Raw genomic sequence first — 20,224 nt, forward strand, 5'->3', positions numbered from 1 at the left:
TGGCCGCCTCCTGCTATATACCCCATCCTGCTATATACCAGCATCCTGGTATATGGCCGCATCCTGCTATACACCCATCCTGGTGAATGGCCCCATCCTGTGGCACACAAAAAAAAATAAACGTTCATACTCCCCTTTCCTTGCTGCACGCAGCATCGCTCCTCCTCCCGTCTGTGCCAGCAGCAGCGCCGCTGACCTGTGTGGAGCCAGCCCCGATCCCTGCAGCATCGCTCGTCCTCCTGTCTGTGCCGGCCCCGGCTGCGTGTGGACACGTGCGCACAGCGATGACGTCATCGCTGTGCGCACCCCTAGTCTCCACACACAGCCGTGGCCGGCACAGACAGGAGGACGAGCGATGCTGCAGGGATCGTGGCCGGTGAGTATACTGATTCACTGCCCCCCGCGCTGATGATGATGCTAGGGGGCAGTGAATATAGCCACACATGATCACTCCAGGCTGTAGTTTCCAGGGGTGATCATGCGGACCGGCTCTTTACTATACACACACCCACCGCCCATCATCTCACCCACCTGTCAGCGCCGGCTTCAGCGCTGAGAGATGATGGGCAGGATGATAGGCGTGCATATGAAATGAGCGGGCCCACGTGGTCATGGTAGGGGCTGCTGCAGCCTGCTTATGCCCCCGATGGACGCGCCACTGCAATAGCCTCATTCCCCGCAGCCATGCCCTACATTCAGATTGTAAGACGCACCCCACACTTCCCCCAACATTTGGGGGAATAAAAGTGCGTCTTTGAGTCCGAAAAATACGGTAATGTAATGTTCTGCACTGATCTTTATGTAATTGCACTTAGTCACCACATTGCGGGCAACCACTGAGAAAATCATTGAGGATTACATTTGAATCCTGGTTGTCTGCATATTTATTTATTCAAGCCCTAGTAATGGCCTCATATCAGACTTTACTTTCAGGACTGAGTGGTTTGGATCAGGAAAATGATGAAAAATAGCCTGAGAGAAATCTCCTATATTGGCAGTCAGCCAAATCTGACATATGTGTCCCATATTAAAGCTGATGGCATACGGACCTTTGTTTGCTCCAATATAATAACCTCCACATTTACATACCGTTCAGCTGATAAAAGGGTCTTAAAACCTGTGCACACCATATTGGAGATCTATTACATTTCAGGTCCTGAATTATTTGGACAGTGACTGAATCTTCGTGATTTCGGCTCTTTATGCCAATATTTTGGATTTAAAGTGACACAACTGAGATGGAATTGTAGTGCAGACTTTCAGTTTAATTAAAGGGGTTGAATAAAAAAATATCCTGTGAAACATTTAGGAATTGCAACCAGTTTTCTGCAAAGCCTCCTCATTTCAGGGGCTCAGAAGTAAGTGGAGAAATTATCTTTACCATAAATAAAATGTTAATTTTTAATACTTTTGCATAAAATCCTTTTCAGGCAATGACTGCCTGAAGTCTGGAAGCCATGGACGTCACCTATCATTTGGTTTCCTCCTATGTGATGCTTTGTCAGGCCTTTACTGCAGCACACTGGAGGTCACAAATCAATAATGTCTATGAGAACTTCATTGTGGCTCTCATACAGATGAGCTTGTGTCGTAACTTCTGACTTACAGCCAGTCAGAAGTTACTGGCATCGGAGCGGCGACAGCAAACAGTGCAGACGCCGGAAGGTGAGTCGATAACTGGGGTTTAGATTTAAAATACCACTCCAGCACTGAAAAAAACAAACAAAATAAAATGCTGGAGTGTTGTTTTACGCATATGTAATACGTACTTGATAGGGTTGAAATCTGGTGATTGACTCGGCCATTCCAGAATATTCCACTTCTTTGCCTAAAAAAATATCTAGGTTGCTTATGCAGTATGTTTTGGGGCATTGTCATCTGTATTGTGTAGCGCCGTCCAATCAACCTTTCCGCATTTGGTTGAATGTCAGCCAAAAGTTTCGCCCTGTACACTTCAGAATTCATCCGGCTGCTTCTGTATTCAGTCACATCAATAAACACTAGTGACCCAGGACCATTGGAAGCCATGCAGTCCCATCAATAAAACTGCCTCCTTCATATGTTACAGAGGATGTGGTGTGCTTTGGATCATGAGTAGGGCTGAGCGAACCCGGACTGTGAAAGTCTGGATCCGCACGGTTTCAAAGATGCCGGGCCCGGGATTCCGGATATATGATTCGGATTTGGCACTGGGGAAATTAAAGGAAAAATAAAGAAACCAGAAATTAAGCGAGCGCTTCATACTTACTGAGACTCGGTGTCTTGGCAGCAAACTGCTTCACGCATTCACTTACTGTACTGTGCAATAGGCTCATTGCATACACACACCTTTCCGTGGTTTTCAAGCCCACCGGCCATCCTGTCGTCTGTGATTGGTTGCAGTCAGAGGCGCCCCCAGCCTGTGACAGTGTCTGCCTGCAGTCATTGCTCATCGCGGGTCAGTCATTGTCTGCAATCTCAGTCGGCGGTCTTGTCCTATGGCCGCTCGCTGTGAGATATAGCAGAGCTGGAAGCGGCGTGGGACCTCGTGTGGATTACGCTGCACATGGAGGAGTGTTTGGGGTTAATAAAGTGGTGAAATAGGGTGCTTTTGTATTTTATTCCAAATAAAGTATTTTTTCTCTGTGGTTGTACTTATTTACTTTCATTTACAGGTTGTTTGTTGCAGGTATCTTCTAGACGCCTGTGCCATCACTAACCTAGAGTTTAGTAGCCGCTGTGCGCTGTTATTAATCCCTGCTATTACCCCGATTGCCACCGCACCAAGACAAAGAGAAGAGTCGGTAAAACACCAGGATTGTCACATCTAATGGATGCGGCAATACCGGGCAGCTGCGGGCTGAGAATACTAGCCCCAGCTGGCTTCATCTTGGCTGAGTATCAAAATTGGGGGAGACCACACATTTTTTTTTTTTTGTTTTTATTATTATTATTAATAATTTAGATTTAAAAAAAAGCCGCATGTGGTTTCTCTTAGGACGGAGTCTCGCATCGCATCACCCGGCACATCCACACACTCTCCTAACAGGAGAGGGTTGGTCGTTGTGTTTCTATATACCTGCACGCTCATGTTCGGAGAGCGGCAGGCCGTGCCGGGTGATGCAATGCGAGACTCGTGAGAGTCTAGCATGACATCACCCTGCACAGCTGCACACTCTCCTGACAGGAGCGGGTCAGCCGTATGTGTTTCTATAGAGCTGCACACTCATGTTCCGAGAGGGGCAGGCCGTGCCAGGTGATGTCATGTCAGACTCAAACGAGTCTCGCATCGCATCACATCACACGGCACAGCCACACAATCTCCTCACAGGAGCGGGTCGGCCGCATGTGTTTCTATGTACCTGCATGCTTGTGTTCATCCGGCATGACCTGCCGCTCTCTGATGTGATGCGAGTCCCTTGCACGTGTAACTCTGGGCTTATTTTGATACACAGTACAGATAAAGCCCGACAGCTGGGGGCTGTACTCATGGGCTTTATCTGTGCTGGTATCAGAGACCCTACGCCAATTGTTTTATTTATTCATTTATTATTATACCACCATACTGACCCGCAGACACTTGCACTGCTTTCCCCACCCACCGGCCGTTCTGGTGCCTGTTATTGGTTGCAGTCAGCTGTCACTCAGGGAGGGGGCGCAACTAACTTCAACCAATTACACGTGCCAGTGGGCAGGCAAAGCAGTTAATATTCAACGAGGGTTAATTGTCAGCGTCAGAAGAAAAAGCGTGGCCTAGAAGCATCTTGCTGCCATGACACAGCCTCGACGAGTACACCGCGCACGTTCCTACCCCCCCCCATCTCTTCAACCAACGTTTTTAATCTCCGGATTCTGGTTCCCTTAGACTTACATGGATAGCAGATTCCGGACCAGATCCGGGGGTTTGTTGTTTGTTTTGGGGGGTTTTTTTGTTTGTTTTTTTTGTTTGTTTTTTCAATTTAGCTGGGAATCGTTGGTCCTGGTTTTCTGCGAGTTCGACCAGGTCTAATCATGAGCCCTCTAAGTCTTCTTCATACTTTCTTCTTCCCTTCATTCTGGTACAGGTTGATCTTCATTTCATCTGTTCACAGAATGCTTTTCGAGACCTGGGCTGGCTTCCTTAGATTGTTTGTTTGTTTTTTTGGGGCAAAATCTAATCTGGCCTTTCTATTTTTCAGGCTGATTATTAGTTTGCACCTTCTGGTGAAGCTTCTGTATTTGTTCTCATGAAGTCTTCTCTTTATGGTAGCCTTAGATACTGAAACACCTACTTCCTGGAGACTGTTTCTTCACTTGGTGGATGTTGAAGGATACTTCTTCATCACTTTCGTCTTCTGTTAATGTCCAGGCCTTTATGAGTTCTCAAGCTCACCAGTGCTCTTTGTTTTTCCCATAATGTACCAAACTCTTGATTTAGCCTCTCCTAACATTCCTGCTATCTCTGTTGGATTTATTTTTGGTTTTTTTTTCAGCCTAATGATGGTCTGTTTCTCTCCTACGGAGCGCTCCAGACCTTGTACCTGCCTAATTGATGTTGGATTATAGAGAGAATAGACCCATTAAGAGTTTTTGAGCTAATTGTCCAATTACTTTTGGTCCCTTGAAAAAGAGGCAGCTACATATTAGATAACTGTTATTCTTAAACCCTTACACTAATTAGGATGTAACTAGCCTCAAACCAAGGCCACAGTCAGTATGTGTCCTCAGTATTTGTAGCCAAAATCAGGAGTGGCACAATCCGAGGAAAAGTATAATAGAAACAAGTCATCACGTCTGCATTTATCACCCACTCCTGGTCTTGGCTTACAAATACTGAGTGTGTGAACGTGGCCTAAAGCTGAGAGTCTGCACTTTAAGCCCATGTTGATTATATAACTGCTTTTCCAGCGCTGGATACCGTGGTCCGTATTGATAGCACTTGTCCATTCTGAAGCTTGATATGAGTGCACGTCTTACTTTGCATTAGACTTTATATTGACACACAGACCCTAAATTGTATTTGTCATTAGATAATCATCTAGAAACTCTAAAAGACACGTCTCACTAAGCGACATCACTAGAGACATCGCTGCTGAGTCACGGTTTTTGTGACGCAACAGCGATCTAGCGATGTCGCTGTGTGTGACATCCAGCAACAACCTGGCCCCTGCTGTGAGGTCGCCAGTTGTTGCTGAATGTCCTGGACCATTTTTTGGTCGTTGCTCTCCCGCTGTGAAGCACACATCGCTGTGTGTGACGGCGAGAGAGCAACGAACTGAATGTGCAAGGAGCCGGCTTCTGCGGACGCTGGTAACCAAGGTAAATATCAGGTAACCAAGCAAAGGCTTTGCTTGGTTACCCGATATTTACCTTCGTTACCAGCGTCCGCAGCTTCTTGAAGCCGGCTCCCTGCACACGTAACCAAGGTACACATCGGGTAACTATAAGCAAAGCGCTCTGCTAGTAACCCGATGTGTACCATGGTTACGAAGCACAGCGGCGTTACACGGGTGGCTGGGGGCTGATCTCTGACCGCTGTGGAGATCTGCCTGTTTGACAGCTCACCAGCGACCCGTGTAGCGACGCTCCAGCGATCCCTGCCAGGTCAAGTCGCTGGTGGGATCGCTGGAGCGTCGCTTAGTGTGACGGTACCTTTAGACTTTGATGGACCTGAGTAAGGGAATGTTTTTTCAGCATCGGCTTTACTTTTTATTCACACTATTTTGGGTACTTGTGACATTTTGGGGGGGGGGTTTCTCTTGGTGTTTTGTGGACAAGGTGCAGTGACACTTTTTTTTTTTCTTTTTTTTTTTTCATAAAGCACTTCCTGAATTTATTTGTTGAATAGTTTTATTTTTTATATTGGGAGTAAGTGGGTTATTTAACGGGAAGTTGTCACCTGTAAGAATGCTATTCACCTGCAGATATGAAGTTTATCTACAGGTTAATATTGTTTGAATTTGCGCTTTGAATCCAGCTGCCGGGAGGAAAAGAACTTTAATCCTCCCAGCAGCATTCCTGTTTCAGTCACAGAGGTGGTGCCTGCGTGGGTTCAGTCACCGCTTTGTTTATGGGGAGTCGGCAACTGTAACCGCGCCCCCCGCACTGACTGACGGCTGATTAGCATTGGAATCAGCTGTCAGTCAGTGCAGGGGGTGCAGTTACAGCCACCTCTCGCCATACACAGAGTGGTGACTGAACTTGTGCCAGCACCACCCCTGTGACTGAAACTGGAGTGCTGTTGGGAGGATTAAAGTTAATTTCCTCCCAACAAAGGGGTTCAATGCGTAGGTGCCGGGCAGGTTCAGAGTGCTATTAATCTGCTGATCAACCTCATATCTGCAGGGTAATAGTGCTTTTACAGGTGACAAATTCCCTTTTAAAGTTATATTTTTTTGATTTTTCAAAAGTACCATATTTTAAGGTTTATAAGACGTACCCCAAATTTAGAGAGTGGAAAAAAAAGGGTAAAAAAAATGGGCTCTGTCTTACAATCTTACAGCAGTGGTGGAGCCGGGGTCACAAGAGGCAGGGGCAGTGGTGGAGCAGGTCGATGGTGCGGGCGGCAGGTGTCCCTGAGCTGTGAGCTAGGTAACTTCCAGAAACTGGTGACGGTGGAGGCTTCAAAGAAATGGCGCCTGGAGTTGGCAAGTCCGCAGATTGAGCTATTAGCTCAATGACAAGCCGAGATCTCTTCTGCACATGTGCTACCTCCGGGCGCCGTTTTCCTTAAGTCCACTGCTGGGAGATCAATGGGCCGGAGGCGGCGTGTGCGCAGATGAGATCTTAAGCCGAGAACTCCATCTGCGCATGCGCCGCCTCCAGGCACCATTATTTGAACGCCACACTGCTGACATTTTCAGGATGCCCCTGCCGCCAGCACAGCCTGCCACCAGCACAGCCCGCCGCCACACAGGCCCCATCAGCACAGCCCGCTGCCAGCACAGCTCGTCGCCACACAGGCCCCGTGAGCACAGCCCGCCGCGAGCATGGACCCCCGTCAGCACAGCCCGCTGCCAGCACGGACCCCCGTCAGCATAGCTCGCCGCCACACAGGCCCCGTCGGCACAGCCCGCTGCCAGCACAGGCCCCGTCAGCATAGCCGGCCGCCTAACAGGCCCAGCACAGTGCCTGCCTCTTGTGACCCCTCTCCACCACCTCCCGGTAAGGTGCATTTTGATTTTCAGACACACCCAGTGGCGTAACTACCGCGGTCGCAGCGGTCGCGATCGCGACCGGGCCCGGGCGGTTTGGGGCCCGCGGGGACCCGGCAGATCAGCAGCCAGCTCCTCTCAGTGAGAGAGAAGCTGCGCTGATCTATCACAGTGCACGCGCCCACTATATGACCCGCTGCCGCCCCCGACACCGGGCCCTCCTGCCCGATGTCAGCGGCGGCACCGGGGCCCCCCTCCCCCGTCACCGCGCACAGTAATAATGAAGCAAAGAGCGGCCGGCGCCGCTCTGCATCATCATTCTGCCCCTGTGCGGCATACCCGGGCAAATGCCGGGGCCCTGGAGAGCCGGGGGGGCCCACTCGGCCTCGTCAGCTCTGGTGCACCTTGGCCGGGGCCCACTCTCCTTAGTTCTGCGGTCCCCGGGCCGAGTTCCGGGGACCGCAGTCCTCGGCAGGAATCTGCGGCGCCGTCTCTTTAAGGCGCGCAGACTTCCTGGTTTGAACTTCATCTGTGGGCGGAGCTACAGACCGGCATCCTGCTCAGTCCCACAGATGAGAGTTGCAGTGCCAGCCAGCGACCCCCAGCACAGCGTGTCCCTCCGGCGCTGTGTGGGCCCCTTCTCCTCCGTGACCTGAGCGGTATGTGCCCTCCCCAACCCCGATTTATGCCCCCCCCCCCCCCGGAGCCGCGCGTGTCTGTGTCTGTGTCTGTCTGTATGTAGCAGAGCTAGGTGTGTATGTATGTATATAGCAGAGCTAGGTGTGTATGTATATAGCAGAGCTAGGTGTGTATGTATATAGCAGAGCTATGTGTGTATGTATATAGCAGAGCTATGTGTGTATGTATATAGCAGAGCTAGGTGTGTATGTATATAGCAGAGCTAGGTGTGTATGTATATAGCAGAGCTATGTGTGTATGTATATAGCAGAGCTAGGTGTGCATGTATATAGCAGAGCTAGGTGTGCATGTATATAGCAGAGCTATGTGTGTATGTATATAGCAGAGCTATGTGTGCATGTATATAGCAGAGCTAGGTGTGCATGTATATAGCAGAGCTAGGTGTGTATGTATATAGCAGAGCTAGGTGTGTATGTATATAGCAGAGCTATGTGTGTATGTATATAGCAGAGCTATGTGTGCATGTATATAGCAGAGCTATGTGTGTATGTATATAGCAGAGCTAGGTGTGTATGTATATAGCAGAGCTATGTGTGTATGTATATAGCAGAGCTAGGTGTGTATGTATATAGCAGAGCTATGTGTGCATGTATATAGCAGAGCTATGTGTGCATGTATATAGCAGAGCTATGTGTGCATGTATATAGCAGAGCTATGTGTGTATGTATATAGCAGAGCTATGTGTGTATGTATGTAGCAGAGCTAGGTGTGTATGTATGTAGCAGAGCTATGTGTGTATGTATATAGCAGAGCTATGTGTGTATGTATATAGCAGAGCTATGTGTGTATGTATATAGCAGAGCTAGGTGTGTATGTATATAGCAGAGCTAGGTGTGTATGTATATAGCAGAGCTAGGTGTGTATGTATATAGCAGAGCTAGGTGTGTATGTATATAGCAGAGCTAGGTGTGTATGTATATAGCAGAGCTATGTGTGTATGTATATAGCAGAGCTATGTGTGTATGTATATAGCAGAGCTATGTGTGTATGTACATAGCAGAGCTATGTGTGTATGTATATAGCAGAGCTATGTGTGTATGTATATAGCAGAGCTATGTGTGCATGTATATAGCAGAGCTATGTGTATGTATATAGCAGAGCTAGGTGTGTATGTATATAGCAGAGCTAGGTGTGCATGTATATAGCAGAGCTATGTGTGTATGTATATAGCAGAGCTATGTGTGTATGTATATAGCAGAGCTATGTGTGTATGTATATAGCAGAGCTATGTGTGTATGTACATAGCAGAGCTATGTGTGTATGTATATAGCAGAGCTATGTGTGTATGTATATAGCAGAGCTATGTGTGTATGTATATAGCAGAGCTATGTGTGCATGTATATAGCAGAGCTATGTGTATGTATATAGCAGAGCTATGTGTGTATGTATATAGCAGAGCTAGGTGTGCATGTATATAGCAGAGCTAGGTGTGCATGTATATAGCAGAGCTATGTGTGCATGTATATAGCAGAGCTATGTGTGCATGTATATAGCAGAGCTATGTGTGTATGTAGCAGAGCTATGTGTGTATGTATATAGCAGAGCTATGTATGTAGCAGAGCTATGTATGTAGCAGAGCTATGTATGTAGCAGAGCTATGTGTGCATGTATATAGCAGAGCTATGTGTGTATGTATGTGGCAGAGCTATGTGTGTATGTATGTAGCAGCGCTATGTCTGTATGTATGTATCCAGCAGAGCTGTGTGTGTTTGTCTGTATGCATGTATGATGTGTATCTATGTATGTCAGTGTATATGACTGTATAGATGTGTCAGTTCTATATGTATTTTTGTGAGTTTGTCGTTAAATATGTATGTGTACGTATGTGTGTCTGCGTGTGGATGGGGCCCACTGGGACTCTTCCGCCCGGGGCCCACAAAAACCTGGAGCCGGCCCTGGCGGTGACGTCACTCCTGTGCGACTGCTGTGCTGAGTGCACAGAGCGCAGGGAGGGAGGACGCCGACCGCAGCACCGGGAGGACGAGCAGCAGTGGAAGGAGGAGAGCAGGGAGTACAGCATCAGTGGAACAAGGAGACGTCAGGACAGAGCAGCAGTGGAAGGAGGAGAGCGGTGAGTACTTGGTTTTTTTTTTATATATATATATGAGTACACGGTGGTCAGAGGCCTGGAGTGGGGAGGCTGCATTATACTGTACATGGAGGCCTGGGGTGGGAAGGCTGGATGATACTGTACATGGAGGCCTGGGGTGGGGAGGCTGCATCTGTACATGGAGGCCTGGGGTGGGGAGGCTGCCTGATACTGTACAAGGAGGCCTGGGGTGGGGAGGCTGCCTGATACTGTACAAGGAGGCCTGGGGTGGGGAGGCTGCATGATACTGTACATGGAGGCCTGGGGTGGGGAGGCTGCCTGATATTGTACATGGAGGCCTGGGGTGGGGAGGCTGCCTGATACTGTACATGGAAGCCTGGGGTGGGGAGGCTGCCTGATACTGTACAAGGAGGCCTGGGGTGGGGAGGCTGCCTGATACTGTACAAGGAGGCCTGGGGTGGGGAGGCTGCCTGATACTGTACAAGGAGGCCTGGGGTGGGGAGGCTGCATGATACTGTACATGGAGGCCTGGGGTGGGGAGGCTGCATGATACTGTGCATGGAGGCCTGGGGAGGCTGCATTATACTGTACATGGAGGCCTGGGGAGACTCCATTATACTGTACATGGAGGCCTGGGGAGGCTGGCAGCATTATTATACATGGAGGCCTGGGGAGGCTGGCTGCTATATTATACATGGAGGCCTGGAGAGGTTGGCTGCATTATTATATATGGAGGCCTGGTGAGGCTGCATAATAAACATGAAGGACACCTTATACATTGAATATAGAGGTGTAATATACATAGAGGTCTATGAGGCTGCATTATACTGGAGGTCTATAGGGCTGCATTAAAATGGAGGTCGGGGGGGGGGCTGTATAATACAAAATGAAGGGACACCTTATACATGGAATATAGGGGTGAATTATACATGGAGGAGTATGGGGCTGCATAATACCATCTGAAGTTTTATGGGGTTGTTATAATACATATAGGACTATGGGGGCTGCATTATAATATATGGAGGACTATGGAGGCTACCTTATACATGTACTATGGGGGTGCGTTATAAAACATGGTGGACTGGGTGGTGCAGTATAATATATGGAGGACAATGGATGCTACCTTATACATGTACTATGGGGGTGTGTTATAAAACATGGAGGACTGGGTGGTGCAGTATAATATATGGAGGACTATGGAGGCTACCTTATACATGGACTATGGAAGTGCATTATAAAACATGGAGGACTATGTGGTGCAGTATAATATATGGAGGACTATGTGGTGCAGTATAATATATGGAGAACTATGGGGTGAATTTTAATACATGGAGAACTATGGGAAATGCATTATAATTGAAGGGCTACTTTATACATGGAGGATTATGGGGGTGCATTATAATATATGGAGGGCTATGTATCTGCATTCTAATATATGAAGGGTTATGTGAGACCCTTTATACAATTATTTGGAAGGCTATGTGGGGGCTGTTATAGTATTTTGAGAACTTTATACAGGGGGGACAAAGATACAAGTATGGGATGGAAATGTTTTGTGCTGAGGGAAAAAGGCTCTTTCCCTCAGCAGCCAACTTTCCCATGCTCTGCTATACATCTCTCAGCACCCAGCTTTCCCATGTTCTGATATACATCTCTCAGCACCCATCTTTCCCATGTTCTGATATACATCTCTCAGCACCCAGCTTTCCCATGTTCTGATATACATCTCTCAGCACCCATCTTTCCCATGTTCTGATATACATCTCTCAGCACCCAGCTTTCCCATGTTCTGATATACATCTCTCAGCACCCATCTTTCCCATGTTCTGATATACATCTCTCAGCACCCAGCTTTCCCATGTTCTGATATACATCTCTCAGCACCCAGCTTTCTCATGCTCTGATATGGGAAAGCTGGGTGCTGAGGACAAGATAAATATCAGAACATAGGAAAGCTGGGTGCTGATAGAGGGATTTCAGGGTGCTGTGGGTGAGAGCCAAGTGTCAGCGTCATTATCCTGTACCCCGAGTGTCAGTGTCATTATCCCTTACCCCATACCTCCCAACCGTCCCGGATACAGCGGGACTTTCACGCTTTACGTTGTTTGTCCCGTTGCCACGATCGGGACGGCCGGCTCCCGGGCTCCGCCCACCCACTCTCTCTCCGCCTCCCTGCTTTTCCCTCCTACCATCCCAGTAGACGTGGCATAACAGAGAGGAGCGCTGCCTGTGCTGCTGCTGGTACAGTAAAATCTCCCCAGCGCTGATTTCCCTCCCTCCCCCCCCTCACCCCCGGCCGGAGCCTCTCTGTGCGGTCGGCCGGCCGCCTGTCTGTGCGGTCGGCCGGCCGCCTGTCTGTGCGGGCGCCCCCCGGACGCCTGTCTGTGCGGGCGCCCCCCGGACGCCTGTCTGTGCGGGCGCCCCCTGCCGCCTGTCTGTGAAGGCGACCGGCCACCTCACTGTGTGGGCGACCGGCCGCCTCACTGTGGCTCCCTGCGTGTCCATGCTGGAGGCCCGCCGGCTGCCTGCGTGTCCATGCTGGAGGCCCGCCGGCTGCCTGCGTGTCCATGCTGAATGGGTGTGGATGGGGAGTGGATATGGGCGTGACTGTGAAATGGGTGTGGTTAGGGGGCGTGGCCTAAAAATTTGCCCGCGCGCCGCAAACTTTATCCTTCTTTTCCTTCTTTAAAAGTTGGGAGGTATGCCTTACCCCAAGTGTTTGTGTATGTGGAGGGGGGGCCCAGGTCTAAACTTTGCACCGGGGCCCATCCAACTCTAGTTACGCCACTGGACACACCCCTCATTTTCCTCCCAATTTTTTTGGAGGGAAAGTGCGTCTTCTAATCTGAAAAATATGGAATATCAGCTCTTTCAAATTTAATTGGGTGGGAAGTGAGAGGGTGAAGGTGATGGTTGCATAGTTGCCAAAACAATCACATCTTACTGATGGGCCGTTTAAATGCCACTGGAAGAGATTCATCTTTCAAATTCTACTATCAAACAATAACTTGTTCCAGTTACTGCTATTAGTGGAAGTATGTACTGGTATATAGAAAGTACTGGTACCTGCTATGTCAGGAAGGATTTAAGATGAGCATGAAATTCAGCTATAGAATGAAATGTCTTAGGAGTCTCCATGTGTCACGTTCTGAACACTAAATAGTACAGTGCTGGCCAAAAGTATTGGCACCCCTGCAATTCTGTCAGATAATACTCAGTTTATTCTTGAAAATGATTGCAATCACAAATTCTTTGGTATTATCTTCATTTAATTTGTCTTCAATGAAAAAAAAAATAAAAAAAAATTGTCATCAAGCCAAATTGGATATAATTCCACACCAAACATAAAAAGGGGGTGGACAAAAGTATTGGCACTGTTTGAAAAATCATGTGATGCTTCTCTAATTTGTGTAATTAACAGCACCTGTAACTTACCTGTGGCACCTAACAGGTGTTGGCAATAACTAAATCACACTTGCAGCCCGTTGACATGGATTAAAGTTGACTCAACCTCTGTCCTGTGTCCTTGTGTGTACCACATTGAGCATGGAGAAAAGAAAGAAGACCAAAGAACTGTCTGAGGACTTGAGAATCCAAATTGTGAGGAAGCATGAGCAATCTCAAGGCTACAAGTCTATCTCCAAAAACCTGAAAGTTCCTGTGTCTACGGTGCGCAGTGTCATCAAGAAGTTTAAGGCTACATGCGCACGCTGCTTTTTTTTCCTGCTTTTTTGCTGCTTTTTTGGCTGCAGTTTTGTCAGCAGAACTTTCTGACATTTGACTTCCCAGCAAAGTCTATGAGAAGTCAGATTTGTCATGCGCACATTGCAGTTTGTCAGCGTTTTTTTTGTCAAAAGTTTGTGACAAAAAAAATGCAGCATGTTCATTCTTCCTGCGTTTTTGTCAACATTTGTCACCCATTGAAATCAATTACGGGCATCAAAAACGCAGGAAAAATGCATGCTAATCAAAAGTGGTGCATTTTACCTGCCTTTTACCTGCGTTTTTGATACCAAAAACGCAGGTGATTTGTCAGGAAGTGAGGTCAGGCAAGTGGACCCGTCCCGTCCTCCATGTGTTCCCCGAAGTACCGCTGTCCCCAGGGGAGATGATGTGGAGGACGGGAACTATCAGCAGCGAGAGGGAAAAATCAATGTTTTCAGCTGCCAATGTCCATCCCCCTCTCGCTGCCGCCGCCGCTGCTTGTCCCGTTCTCCACGTGTTCCTCAAAGTACCGCTGTCCCCAGCGTGCACGCACAGGGGAGATGATGTGGAGGACGGGACTATCAGCAGCGGCAGCGAGAGGGGGATGGACATTGGCAGCTGAAAACATTGATTTTTCCCTCTCGCTGCCGCCGCCGATAGTCCCGTCCTCCACGTGTTCCCCGAAGTATCGCTGTCCCCAACATGCGCGCACAGGGGAGATGATGGACCCCTCTCGCTGCCACCGCCGCCGCTGATAGTCCCGTCCTCCATGCTCCTGTCAGCTCCACGCAGTAGCGCGATCAGCTGAGTGGTCACTGAGGTTACTCGCGGCCACCGCTGGATTCAGCGGTGGCCGCGGGTAACCTCAGTGACAGTCAGCTGATCGCACGGCTGTCTTCAGTTGCTGCGTGGAGGTGACAGGCACGGCGGTGTCTGCTGCTTCTCCGGTCACCTTCATGCAGCAGAGCTGGAAGCGACGCTGGACCATCCTAGATTACGCCGGACAAGGAGGGCTTTGTCGGGGTTAATAAATTGGTAATGAGGGAATGTGTTTGTGTTTTTTATTTCTAATAAAGGATTTTTTCAGGTGTGTGTGTGTTTTATTTACTGTAATTTACAGATCAATCATGGAAGGTATCTCGGGGAGACGCCTGACATGATTAATCTAGGACTTATTGGCAGCTATGGGCTGCCAATAACTCCTTATTACCCCGATTTGCCAACGCACCAGAGCAAATCGGGAAGAACCGGGTACAGTCCCAGAACTGTCGCATGGATGCGGCCATTCTGGGCGGCTGCTGACTGATATTGTTAGGGTGGGGGGCTCCCCATAACGTGGAGCTCCCCATCCTGAGAATACCAGCCTTCAGCCGTATGGCTTTATCTGGCTGGCATTAAAATTGGGGGGGACCGCACGCCAGTTTTTTTTAATTATTTATTTATTTATTTCTAATTTTATTTTTTTTTTCAATTCAACAAGCTTTATGGGCTTGTTTGAACTGAAAAATACATGAAACAATTGTTGACAAAACTGCAGCCAAAAAAGCAGCAAAAACGCACCAAAAAAGCACCTACATTTTTTGTGACATTTCCAGGCTCTCTCTGACAAGGTGCAGTTTTGGCTGCAGTTTGTGAACACGAAAAAGAAGCAGCGTGCGCATGTAGCCTAAAGCCCATGGCACTGTGGCTAACCGCCTAGATGTGGAAGGAAAAGAAAAATTGACGAAATTTCAACGCAAGATTGTGCAGATGGTGGATAAAGAACCTTGACTAACATCCAAACAAGTTCAAGCTGCCCTGCAGTCCGAGGGTACAACAGTGTTAACCCGTACTATCTGTCGGCGTCTGAATGAAAAGGGACTGTATGGTAGGATACCCAGGAAGACCCCACTTCTTACCCCGAGACATAAAGAAGCCAGGCTGGAGTTTGCCAAAACTTACTTGAGAAAGCCTAAAACGTATTGGAAGAATGTTCTCTGGTCAGATGAGACAAAAGTAGATCTTTTTGGGAAAAGCCATCAACAGTTTACAGGAAAAAAAAGAGGCATTCAAAGAAAAGAACACGGTCCGTACAGTCAAACGTGGTGGAGGTTCCCTGATGTTTTGGGGTTGCTTTGCTGCCTCTGGCACTGGACTGCTTGACCGTGTGCATGGCATTATGAAGTCTGAAGACTACCAACAAATTTTGCAGCATAATGTAGGGCCCAGTGTGAGAAAGCTGGGTCTTTCTCAGAGGTCATGGGTCTTCCAGCAGGACAATGATCCAAAACACACTTCAAATAGCACTAGAAAATGGTTTGAGAGAAAGCACTGGAGACTACTAAAGTGGCCAGCAATGAGTCCAGACCTGAATCCCATAGAACACCTGTGGAGAGATCTCAAAATAGCAGTTTGGAGAAGGCACCCTTCAAATCTCAGGGACCTGGAGCAGTTTGCCAAAGAAGAATAGTCTAAAATTCCAGCAGAGCATTGTAAGAAACTCATTGATGGTTACCGGAAGCGGTTGTTCGCAGTTATTTTGGCTAAAGGTTGTGCAATCAAGTATTAGGCTAAGGGTGCCAATACTTTTGTCTGGCCCATTTTTTGAGTTTTGTGTGAAATGATCAATGATTTGATTTTTGTTTCATTCTCTTTTGTGTTTTTTCATTGCAAGCAAAATAAATCAAGAAGAAATTGAGTGTTATCTGACAGAATTGCAGGGGTGCCAATACTTTTGGCCAGCACTGTATATCAACATAAATCAGTCCAAAACAACAATGAAGTGTACAAAGGCTACATTTTCAGATAAATTATAACACTGTGGTTGTGAGATTTACTGAAGCTCAGATAAAAGAAGGGAACAGTAAAAAAATCTATAAATTTAATAATCAAAATTCAATTTTTATTGATTACATTTCATAATACAAATAATTAAAAAAAGATGCCTCAAATCTGGACGCAGAGAGATAACCAGATAATGATGATAATTGAAAGAAGGCCAGAGAATAAGATATTTAATAAAATAATGTCTCCTATGTAGCCAATGACCATCCAAAAATAGAGTGAACATATTTGGTCTATATGAAGTGTAACATCTCCCCCGGAAGAAGGGAGGCAAAACGCGCGTCTGGGTGGAGGGACGCAGTACATGAATCCATTGTTGATATTTAATTTAATTTTGTTGTAAGGTAACGTTTATACCTAGCATTATTATTTAACTTCAGGTATGATACACTTCATATACACCAATTATGTACCCTATTTTATTAATGATATTACTCTCTGGTCTTGGTTCTATTGTTATCATTATCAGGTTATCTCTCCGCTTCCTGATTTGAGAGGCACTTTTTTACTTATTTAACATTTTTTTAATATGAAATGTAATCAATAGAAATTGATATTATTTACCGTTCACTGTTCTTTTATTTGGTTCTAAGATTTACTCATGCTCTTATCATAGTGTTATTAAATAATATGCCTATGAGGCTATCAGGTTTGGGTCAGTAGTAGTCATCGCAGTGGGTACTCGGAAACCAAGATGCCCAGATGTGTGAATGACGTTTAAGGGTATTTAATCTACTTCTACCCAACCTGAATGACAGATGCAGCTTGTACTAAACAGTGTGAGATCTGCAGCAGGAGAGACGCTATAGAGCTAGATGTCTGCAGATTCGGCAGCAGAAGGGAGGAGGGACACTGAGAAGAGCTAGGTGGGTAGAAATTGAGTTAATAGAGCCCTTTTGACATGGAGTTAAAAAGTAATGTACCAGCTCCATCAAGTTTAAGAGATCTATTTAATGTATGTTATTTTCCCTGTGACCCCCTTGTTTTTGACTCTTGCAGCTGAATCAGCGGGAAGAAGACGGGAGCTTCTGCATGCTGAAGTAAGTGGCACAGACTTGACATGAGATAAATTATAATATTACAGTGGGAGAAATGTAAAGTGAAGGAAAGATCTTCAGGTACACTTTTCTAGCTTAACCCCTCCAGCCCCCGGGCATTTTGTGTTTTTCCGTTTTGTTTTTTTCCTCTCTTTCTTCCGAGAGCCGTAACTTTTTTATTTTTCTGTCAATCTTGCCATATGAGGGCTTGTTTTTTGCGAGACGAGTTGTACTTTTAAATGAAACCATGTCGTTTTTAACGGTACCATTTTTGCGCAGATGCTACGTTTTGATCGCATGTTATTACATTTTGCGCAAAATTTGCAGCGACCAAAAAACGTAATTTTGGCGTTTGGGATTTTTTTGCCGCTACGCCGTTTACTGATCAGATTAATTGATTTTATATTTTGATAGATCGGGCATTTCTGAACGTGGCGAAACCAAATGTGTGTTTTGGGGTTTTTTTTAACCCTTTAATTTTCAATGGGGGTGAAAGGGGGTGATTTGAACTTTTAGTTTTTTGTTTTTTTTTTATTTTTTTAAAACTTTTTTTAAACTTTTTTTTCTTTGTCGCTCCATTGGGAGACCCAGACAATTGGGGGGTGTATAGCTATGCCTCCGGAGGCCACACAAAGTATTACACTAAAAGTGTAAAGCCCCTCCCCTTCTGCCTATACACCCCCCGTGCTCACGGGCTCCTCAGTTTTTATGCTTTGTGCGAAGGAGGCAGACATCCACGCATAGCTCCACAGCTTAGTCAGCAGCAGCTGCTGACTAGGTCGGATGGAAGAAAAGAGGGCCCATAACAGGGCCCCCAGCATGCTCCCTTCTCACCCCACTTTGTCGGCGGTGTTGTTAAGGTTGAGGTACCCATTGCGGGTACACAGGCAGGAGCCACATGCTGTTTTCCTTCCCCATCCCTTAATGGGCTCTGGGTGAAGTGGGATCCGGATCGGTCTCCAGGCACTGGGACCGTGCTCCCTCCGCAGCCCCTGGGAATCTGCTGGATAGGAGCCGGGTATCGTCAGGGACAAGGCCCTGCTACTGTGAGGTACTCTGTGTCCCCGTGGGGACAGCGCATGGAGCGCTGGTGCCACACACATTGCAGCACTGCTGGGTGTGTTAGTGCGCCGGGGACTATCGCGCATGGAGCGCTTGTGCCATACACTTTCCAGCTCGGCTGGGTGTGTTAGTGCGCCGGACATGGAGCGCTTGTGCCAGACACTTTCCAGCACTGCTGGGTGTGTTAGTGCGCCGGGCATGGAGCGCTTGGGCCAGACACTTTCCAGCACGGCTGGGTGTGTTAGTGCGCCGGACATGGAGCGCTTGTGCCAGACACTTTCCAGCACTGCTGGAGGTGTTAGTGCGCCGGGGGACTACCGCGCGGCCGCGCTTATTGCCGGCCGCGCTTATAACTTTAGTCCCCGGCTTCTGCGGCCTAGTGTCGTTTATTCCCGCCCACAGGCCTGCCAGTCAGGGGAAGGGCGGGACGCTGCACAGATCGTCAGCGCCGAGGGCTGGAGCATACATTTGTATCCTCCTCCCTCCTCACTCAGTACACTGGGGCACTAGATTCCCGCACTTTTCTTGGGCACGCCCACGGTCCCCTCCTCCCCACAGAACGCCGGCAGCCATTCCTGTCAGCGATTCAGATGCTGGAGAGGAGAGACAACACAGGGAGACCTAGGCAGGGAATCTGGTGATCACACAACCGCTCTCAGCGGTCGGTAAGCAGCACCTCTGGTGCTGGCCCCACTGAGTACCGAAGTGTATATATATATATATATATATATAGGCTTATAGGCTATACATTTGCACTGTACGGTCGCTCTGTTTATTTTTGGCTATATACCCTCCTGGTTGTTCTCAGAGGAGACAACATGTCATCCGCAAAAAGCAAGGGTGCCAAAGCACAGGCGTACTTTGCAACCTGTACCTCTTGTACAGCTGTACTACCGGCAGGTTCCACTGACCCTCATTGTGTGCAATGCTCGGCCCCTGTGGCACTTACTCAGCCGGAGCCTCTGCTACAGGTGGCCCAGGTGGAACCACCTGCTACCACTGTCCAGGTGACAGGGACGGAGTTTGCAGCCTTTGCTGACAAACTGTCTGAGAGTATGGATAAATGGTCTGCTAAAATACTGGAAGCATTGCAGTCCAGACCGGTGATTCAGGCCCCGGGCACTGTCCAATCCTTGACCCCTGGTCCCCCTCATTTGTAACAGCAAAGTGCCCCTGGGGTAACCCATAGGTCACAGGGTGAGGTCTCTGACACGGACCGCAGTCCCAGGCCGCCCAAGCGGGGTCGCTGGGAAATTCCCTCCACTTCATCACACTGTTCAGGGTCCCAGCAGGGGGACTCTCTGGAGGATGAAGCTGAGGTATCAGATCAGGATTCTGATCCTGAAGCCGCTCTCAACCTAGATACACCTGAAGGTGACGCAGTAGTGAATGACCTTATAGCGACCATCAATCAGGTGTTGGATATTTCTCCCCCAGCTCCCCCAATTGAGGAGTCTGCTTCTCAGGAGAAATTCCGTTTCAGGTTTCCAAAGCGTACATTAAATATGTTTCTGGATCACTCTGACTTCAGAGAGGCAATCCAGAAAAACCGAGACTGTCCAGACAAGCGTTTTTCCAAGCGCCTTAAGGACACACGTTATCCCTTCCCCCCCGAGGTTGTCAAGGGCTGGACTCAGTGTCCTAAGGTGGATCCTCCAATCTCCAGACTGGCGGCTAGATCCATAGTTGCAGTGGAAGATGGGGCTTCACTCAAAGATGCCACTGACAGACAGATG

General features: G+C 47.9%; 1 protein-coding gene across 1 annotated transcript in view; it reads left to right on the forward strand.

Moving 5' to 3' along the window:
• The window catches only part of ULK3 (unc-51 like kinase 3), a 101,521-nt gene that overhangs the window by 73,998 nt on the left and 7,299 nt on the right, over nt 1-20,224 (forward strand). Inside the window, exon 13 of the mRNA XM_075342679.1 lies at nt 17,389-17,429. Within this exon, the coding sequence (XP_075198794.1) occupies nt 17,389-17,429 (41 nt within the window). The remainder of the gene's footprint in view (nt 1-17,388; nt 17,430-20,224) is intronic.

This window comes from Anomaloglossus baeobatrachus, chromosome 4, assembly GCF_048569485.1.
Source record: "Anomaloglossus baeobatrachus isolate aAnoBae1 chromosome 4, aAnoBae1.hap1, whole genome shotgun sequence".
In the NCBI taxonomy this organism is placed as follows: Eukaryota; Metazoa; Chordata; class Amphibia; order Anura; family Aromobatidae; genus Anomaloglossus; species Anomaloglossus baeobatrachus.